General features: G+C 46.8%; 1 protein-coding gene across 1 annotated transcript; it reads right to left on the bottom strand.

Annotated features, from left to right (window-relative positions):
* Window positions 1-2: 2 nt before the first annotated feature.
* LOC144582323 (HLA class II histocompatibility antigen, DQ beta 1 chain-like) lies at window positions 3-6,696 on the bottom strand. Its single transcript, XM_078370647.1, has 5 exons — window positions 6,539-6,696; window positions 4,807-5,076; window positions 2,642-2,923; window positions 2,017-2,127; window positions 3-366 (listed from the first exon to the last, which is right to left on the bottom strand). The coding sequence occupies exons 1-5, from the start codon at window positions 6,663-6,665 to the stop codon at window positions 353-355; spliced, it is 804 nt and encodes a 267-aa protein (XP_078226773.1). The 5' UTR covers window positions 6,666-6,696; the 3' UTR covers window positions 3-352.
* Between the last annotated feature and the right edge of the window lie 1,821 nt (window positions 6,697-8,517).

The following is an 8,517-nucleotide window of genomic DNA, read 5'->3' on the forward strand; positions in this document are numbered from 1 at the left end:
AGTACAGATAACTCAGCATCATGTTTATTATGTTAAACAGCTCTAAAGTCAGGTAATGGTTTCATGTGGTTCTCTTGACCCGTCTGAGGAGAAAACAGAAACAGAAACCCCTTGGGGCCTGAGTAGCTGCAGCTGGCCCTGCACAGGCAGAGGCTCTGGGTCAGTGCAGGAAGCACAGTTACAGTCAGCACCTTGGGGTGAGGATGAAAGATGACCTGGTGGCTGCGTGAGAGCCACTGTAGGACTCTGATCTCAGGGGACGGGCTGACAGAGAAAGCTGGGAATTCTGGGCAGGGACGAGCAGGCATTACAGAAGAGTGATAGCCCATCCCTGGTAAAATCGTCTCAGGAGTCAGTGCAGGAGCCCTGGAGAAGAGAGACGAGGCATAATCAGCACAGGGTACCCTGGTGGGCCTGCCATCTGCCCCACCCCTCAGGGGACCCCTGCGGCTTCAGACAGAGAAAGCTGAGGTCCAGGGTGTAGCATCATCACCTCCCCCAAGATCTGAGCAAAGATGAAATCAGCTCATGAGGACACGGAACTTCAGCTTGATGCAGATGTGTGGGAGATGGGGGAACAGCTGTTACTCTTTTTTTTTTTCTGCTATAAAAATGTTTTATTAGGCCAAACTACTTACTATGAAAATGCTTTAAAATGCAGCAAGAAGAGATGTAAAGACTCAAAGAAGTGCATAATGACAATGGCTATCAGAACACACTAAAGAATCCACACAGCTTCCCCCTTCACCTAGAAAAGGAAGCTTCTAGGCTACCTCCTCCTCCTCAGCACACTTCTAGGGAATAGGAAGGGTTCAATCTTTTGAGGAAATTGAATAATACTTCATTCCTACCACTAGTGGCCTCTCAGTCACTGGAAAATGCCTACAGGAAGCAGCCACCAAAATGTGGCACAAAGTGGGCATCATCGTGGTGTCTAACATTTAAGCTGTGGTTCCGTCCCCACATTTCACAAGAAGATGCCACCAAAGCTAAGGCTTGGTTCTGGGGAACAATCTCTGGAGATTCCTAGAAACTGGCAAACTTCTCCCTTAAGTCTTGATCCTCATAGCAGCAAATAGGCCATAAACAGAGACTACTGTGGTCAAGTACACTCAGCTCATGCTCTTTCCTCTCATACCTGTGCCCTCCCCACACTGGATCATGGCTGAAATATTACCTGCTGGGGGAGGCCCTTGAGGTCCTACAAAAGGAATTTATGTGGCGAAGCGCTGTGGCTCACACCTATAATCTCAATACTTTGGGAGACCGAAGTGGGTGGGTCACAAGGTCAGAGGTTCAAGACCAGCCTTGCCAAGATGGTGAAACCCCCACCTCTACTGAAAATACAAAACATTAGCTGGGCATGGTGGCAGGTGCCTGTAATCCCAGCTACTCAGGAGGCTGAGGCAGAGAACTGGAGTGGAGAGAAGTGGCTCTGCTTCCTCCGAGAAGTGGAGGTTGCAGTGGGCTGAGATCGTGCCACTGCACTCCAGCCTGGGTGACAGAGCAAGATTCCGTCTCAAAAAAAAAAAGAAGAAGCTATGCAAAGAAAGGTCTCAAACGGTCTCATTACTACAAACAGCCACTCTCTCACCCCAAAGGAAAATGATACATATGACTTAATTAGAGTTATATTCTCTTCCCACCCATGTTCTTCAAGATCTTAAGCACCTAATTTAAAATCCCCTAAAACAAATGAAAATGTCGCTAGAAGGCAAGGAGGCCAAGGCTCTGACCCTCTTAATGGAGGGAGCTTTTCTAAGGAGCCAGTGAGACAATGATGAACGGTAAGGCCATCCTGGAATAAGCTCTATGAGTCAACTCTGTGACAGGGTTACCTTTCACCCAGTAAAATCAGATTCCAATGCCTCCTCCAACCTTGTTCTGTCTCCTCTCACCTCCAGCCCAGGCTTCTTTCTCTCAGGGTCAGAAGGAAAGAGCTACATCTAGAGACAGTTCCTCTCTGAACAGAGAGGGTCACAGCCCATCTTCCCCTTTTCCCCTGGGGTTCCTCACCTTTCTGACTCCTGTGATGGATGATAAAGCCCAGCCCGAGGAAGATCAGCCCGAGCACGAAGCCTCCAATGCCACTCAGCATCTTGCGCTGGGCAGATTCAGACTGAGCCCCTAAGAAGCAGAATCTGAGTGTCAGTGTTTGTCCCTACACCCCATAGCATCGCTGCTGAGGAGCTGAAGTCCAGTCTGAGGTGCAGGAGGGGAAGGCATCAAAGGAACATAGTTCTCCATTCAGACCACCCCTAAGGGAGGGAAAGACCAGTCAATAGGTCCTTGGATACAGTGAGTAGGTGAGAGAGCAGGGAAGCAGATCTCTGCTCCTTAGGAACTCATCTATAACCTTAGACCCTAAGATCGCAGTCACCAGCCCTAATAATCAGCCCCTCAGAGCTACCAGGACTGGGATCCAGAGCAACAGTATGTAGAGTAATTTCCCTAGCATCTGGAAAAGTGATGAGATCAGAATTCTACTGATGCACTTGCCATCAGAAGAGGTGCTCTAGTCTCCTGTGATTCCCAGATCAGTAGTGACATCAGGGATAAGGGATAAGATGGGATGAGTCAGAAGGAGCTCTGCACTTTGTCTCATGGGGCCCATAGCAACAGAAACTCAATATCCCCTTACGCCACTCCACGGTGATGGGGCTCTGGAGGCTGGGGTGCTCCACGTGGCAGATGTAGATGTCTCCATGCTGGGGAGTCATTTCCAGCATCACCAGGATCTGGAAGGTCCAGTCACCATTCCTGATAAGGGGAGTGGACACAATACCGGCTGACTGCTCCTGGTCATTCTGAAACCACCGGACTTTGATCTGGCCTGGATAGAAATCTGTCACCGAGCAGACCAGCAGGTTGTGGTGATTGAGGGCCTCTCTCCTGGATGAGGAGATGGTCACTGTAGGCTTCTCTGAGGGCAGTAACGGACAGGAAAAGACACAGGAATGAGATGTGAGACCATACAGCACGTCTACCACGAGGAAATGTCCCTCCTTGGAACCAGAATGGAAAGATACCTGGAGTCCAAGTCTTCGATTAAGATTCATTCAAAAAATGTAAATTTGACAATCACTGGAATCCAAAGATAAACAACATACCATAGTCCCTGCCTTTATAGAATGTGTAACATAGTAACAGACACCAAAAAACAAAAAGAAAAAGAATGTTATTTCAAAAGTTTATGATATTTGAAAAAAAAAAAAGTAGGCAGGCCTTGAAAACAAGTAACCCTGATTAAACATCATGTTTGTCCATAAGTCGATTCCTTTATCTTCTCAGATTGCTGCTCATAGTTAAAAAAAAAAAAAAAAAAAAAAAAAAGGCACACCTTTCCCCGCCTCTTTTACACATCTCATCTTTTACCTTTCAGGCCACTTTATCGAATTTCCTTTATTATCTTAATGTGAAACTATAGTAAACATTTAATGTATGCTTTCTGTATTTAGTAATGTGTTCTCTCATTTTCTTTTTTCCTCAATTTCTTTTTATCACACAAGTGAGTTTAATTACTAGCTGTCTACCCTACTCCATTCCCTTGCTATTGAGAATTACTGTCTTGTTCTGGAATCAGACATTATCATGCATGTTCTTCATAGAAAATATTCTGAGACCCGTGCAGAGGTCGGCCTGCGGTAACCAGCCTGTAATGTGAACATATAAATATAAGCGGGATTTGCTGAGGTCAGCAGGTGGCACCCTAACTAAATGGCACTCATGAGCCCTCACCCGGAAGGATCACGGTTTCCTTGGACTTGAACTTTTCTTTAGGTTCTCCTTTCTAGAGTCCGACTGAAATCACAGTCAGCTACGGGGCCTTACAAGATATTTTTATAAGAAACTATTTTTATCCAATAACTTAATGGCTTCAACCTATTTATTCCAAAACTTCTGCTCTTTGCTTTGTGCCATTTGTTCAGCTTTTCTAAGAATTAAAACTCTGCCTTACAACATCATTCAAGCGTTGTTTTTATTTTTAGCAAACATTTTTTTCCTCAGACTTTGTATTCACAAACTATTAAAATCCAAACCAATAAGAGTTTAAAGCATTAAGCAAAATGATAGAAAATAATTAATAAAGTCTATTTTTAAGGCTCTGTTTACCTGTTTTTTCTTGAACCTAAGTGGATGGGCAGCTGAGTACATTTATTCATTAATTTAATAGAAGATCATCGCACTCATACCACATACCAGTCAATGTGTCAGGTACCAGGCACGCAATAATTAAAACAGTCTCCCGCCTCAAAGAGCTCCATCATTAGCGAGAGCCATTTAAGACAACAGAATTACGATGAATAAAGATTTGAAGCTAAAAGTCAAAACATCTTATTTCACAACTGTAATTGCTGGAGGCCCTGCACGCCCTTGTGGGGCAGCCCTGTCTCCACCAGGCCAAGCGTGAAGCTCCCTGCGGCGCGAGCTGTGCACATGGGCCTCGCTGGGTAGGGCGGTGCTAGCGGGCGGGCATTCAGGGCAGAGAGAACAGCTTAACAAAGGTAAGGCACGAGGAGGAAAACGCATAAGGCACCAGGCGAGAACTTGCAGAGCAGAGGACGAGGCCGACGGACGGCGAGGCTGGGGGGACACTAGGCAGCCTGGCCAACTCTGCCCGTCCCCCTGCTCTGCTCTAGGCCCCCGCCCCTCCGATGAATCTGCCCCACCACCCCTTCCACCGCCCCCTGTCCCCTGGGGTGGAATGACAGGGTCTCAGGTTCCAGAGGCCGGTTCTCCCCTCCCCGCGCAGAGACTCGGGGCCTCGGCCAAGGTTGGGCCACGCGGAGGGGCGACGACGCTCACCTCGCCGCTGCAAGATCGCGGGGAACTCCAGCTGGTAGTTGTGTCTGCACACCGTGTCCAGCTCCGCCCGGGTCCTGTCCAGTAAGTCCTTCTGGCTGTTCAAGTACTCAGCATCCGGCGGCCCCAGCGGCGTCACCGGCAGGTACTCCCCCACGTCGCTGTCGAAGCGCAGGTACTCCTCTCGGTTATAGATGAATCGGGTCACAAGGCGCACGCGCTCCGTCCCGTTCCTGAAGTAGCACATGCCCTTAACCTGGTACACGAAATCCTCTGCGGGGAACCACCGGCGGGTAGGTCAGGCCCCAGCCAGGCCCCTGAAGCCGCCTCCCCGACTCCCCCCTGAGCTCTGGGACCCGCCGCGCGACCTGCAGTTCCCGCCTGCCCGTGCCGTGCGCTCCGGACCTGGGACCCTCTGTCCCTGCGGCTCTGCCCAGCTCCGCCCGCCCTCTCCGGGGGCTTCGGGAACCGCCTTCCCCCAGGCAGGAAAAGGAAGAAAGCCTGAGCCTGTGAACCAGCAAAGAGGCAGTCGGGCTGATTTTACATGTAACTTTGCACTTAGAGGGATCAGGGCGTTCTCGCATGAAATCCCATTTTCCATGGAGCTCCTGGGACCCTCAGAGATAAAGTTATTCACATAAACCTGAGAGTTCAGGGGAATGACGTGACAGGTCCAGGAATTAAGCCTGTCCTCCTTCTGATACGCGTATTCTCTTGGTCCCTAGGTAAAATGTCTTCCTTCTCACGCCTGGATTTACCCTCCCAGGTGCCGTGTGAGGTTCACTCACTTCTGTGTTAGGAAAGACCTACACCTCTGAGTCTTAGAAACATCCACGGAAAGGGCACAAGCTTTTGAATTTGATAAACTAGATTCCAATTAAACTTCCACGTAAAGGGCACAAGCTTTTGAATTTGATAAACTAGATTCCAATTTGACAAACTAGATTCCAATTAAACTAGATTCACCAGCTTGGGCAGGTTATGTAACAGAATATCCATATCACAAGTATAATTGTGTAAAAGAAAATCATGATATCTACACACAAGATGTTAGAAGGAATGAGAGAGAGAATTTATACAAAGTATTGTCTTGTGTCTGAAATGAGTGGTTTCACAATATGTGTTATTTCCCTTCTTTACGTCCTCCTTTCTACTAAATTCAGTCCACCATCCATTCAGGTCTCTGAATCCCACATTTGCCCATAAATCAGTGAAACCTGAAGACGCCCTGCCTGTGGTCAGCAGTCAGCTTCCCTCAGTACCAAGATTTCGCCTCGACAAACGCTCCACTCAGTCAGGAACACAAACTACTTTTCCTCAAATACGGAGACTGCAGACACCATTGCTGCCTTACATTTCCCAATGCAGGATCTCCTAATATTTAGTCCTGGCAAAGTCTTGGGGCACGCTGAAATGACAAATCCTGCTGTGTCTTTGGAGAAATTTATGTCTTCAAAAATAAGCCCATGCTCACTTTGTCCTATCACTGGTAGTAAATGTACACTTTGTCTCCTGTTTCCTCTCCTCTCTCCTCTAGGATGGGGATTGGATTGTTCTCACCTCATCACTAAAAGCATAGCTTTTAGTAATGCAGCATAGCTCTCTTTCCCAAAAGAGAAGAAATGCTGATAAAAGATTGTGTCCAGGACAATAGAGGTTACCACCCCCATACCCTAGCCCAAGGAGAGCCTGTTCCCAGAGTGGCGGCTCTCCAGAGCAGCTGTCCTGCACTTACGGGGAGAGTCTCTGCCCTCAGCCACTGGGGTGCTCAGCATCGCCAGCATCAAGGTCACAGCTGCTGCCCACAAGCCTCCAGGGATCTGCAGAGCCATCTTCCAAGCATCAAGGAAGATGATGGACATAATTGGGACCAAGGAAAAAGCAGTAGTAGTCAACACAACTCAAACCTAATGGATCTTATGTACCTGCCGGAAGCAGTAAAAACCTCTGGATGTTTCCATGCGTGGTAGGATTGAAGAGTCCCTAGGAAAGGAACCAATCAGCACTGGAGCTGAAGGACCTCATCTGCCTCTGGGCAGACACTTTTCTGTGAAGATTCTCACTCCAATGCCTGGCATTGTTTCTTCTTCAAATTGCACTAGATGAGCAGTTGAGGTGAAGATTTCCAAATAGCTCAAGATTGAATGGCTTAGGGGTTTTAAGCAGCAAAAGACAAATGTGATTCAATAGCAGACATCTTACAACCTATTGCTCTTATACTCAGGATTTTTAGTAGGGCAAATTAAGTAGGGATCATATATCAGGAAAAGAAACTTGTTGTCATAGAAATATTCACTTTTATTGTCTTAGACACTCTGCGGAGCCTTAAGTTTTGGTAAGAGAAGCAAAGTTCTCAGAAGTAACTGATGGTGAGTTGCAGTTCCACTACTAATGTGCTTTATGGAGTCAGCAAATTACTGAACTCCTTTTTGCCCCAGGCTTCTCTTTGCAAAATGTAGATCATGTTTCATGCATTTTACATCTAGATCTTCACATATACAAATTTAAGATTACTATGACTTGCTCAAAATTACAAAAGTCTCCTCCCCCCACTGTTATGTGTAACTTTCAGGTTAATTGGAGGAACAAGAAAACAAAACAAAATATAGTTTTTAAAAACCTGACACCCAGCCCTGCTGGCAGGTGACTCTTTATTATGCAAGAATGTATTCCGTTCATGCTCTTTGTTGACTTTTCTGTTTTAAGTTCTTCAGCTGCTTAAATCCTCCCTGAACCATGAAGCAGGTGCATCTGACATCAGTAAAGGGACAATACACAAATTTTACGTATTCAGACAAAGTCACATTTAGTTTTGAAGACAGAGAACAAAAGCTGAGAAGAAGCATTTCCTGGGGCTGAATTGTTTTAATGATGGAGCAAATGTTTAGAGTTACAGATTGTATTGGGCCAGCCCTACACATCACATCAAAAATGGCAGAGGTACTAATGTGTTTTTATAAATAAATTTGTTACTTATCAGGCTCCCGTTGCCGATGGCAAGGGGCAGTACTAATGGTTATAAAGCAATTTAAATAATGCCCCAAACCCATTACTGGTAACCCAAACCAAGACAATAAATACCTCCACCTCTCTTCTTTCCCTTCCTCCTGCTCTTCCCTATATATTAGTAAAGTAGAAGATAGGGTCTAAAAGCAGAATATAAGTTTACCAGGTGAAAAGAAACAGGGAAGAGGCAGGAGCAAGAGTTTGCAATAGTGGCACGGAAAGCATTGAGTGACTCCAATATCCCGTATTATTCTGTGCACAGGTTTAGATCACCTGAGACTGGGAAAGCTGCCACTGGGCTTCCAGCAGCAGTGGTGTACTCAGGAGCAGGTAACCCAGCCTAAGGAGAGTCTCCGCTGCTGTGATGGATGAAGTAAGGAGAAACACCAAACTCAGACCTACAATGGAATGGGAGGCAAGAGGGAATAGGCAAAGAGGGACCTGAAGCTGCCCTCAATGTCCTCTCAGTCCCCACCTCAGCATCCCTCAGAATGGAGACCTCTGGCCCAACTCCTCCTTCCTGTTCTAAGGGAGAAACTTCCTTCAGGTTTATTCTGGGGCTGGGAGGCAAAGGCTGCATCAAACCTAGGGATTCCCCAATCTCACAGGCCTCTTCGCACAGACTTTTTTCTTTTCTTTCCCTTTATCTTCATTTCTCTTCTTTTCTTTTATTAGGGACAGGGTCTGGCTCTGTCACCTAGGCTGGAG

The sequence above is a fragment of the Callithrix jacchus genome, chromosome 4 (assembly GCF_049354715.1).
Source record: "Callithrix jacchus isolate 240 chromosome 4, calJac240_pri, whole genome shotgun sequence".
NCBI lineage: Eukaryota > Metazoa > Chordata > Mammalia > Primates > Cebidae > Callithrix > Callithrix jacchus.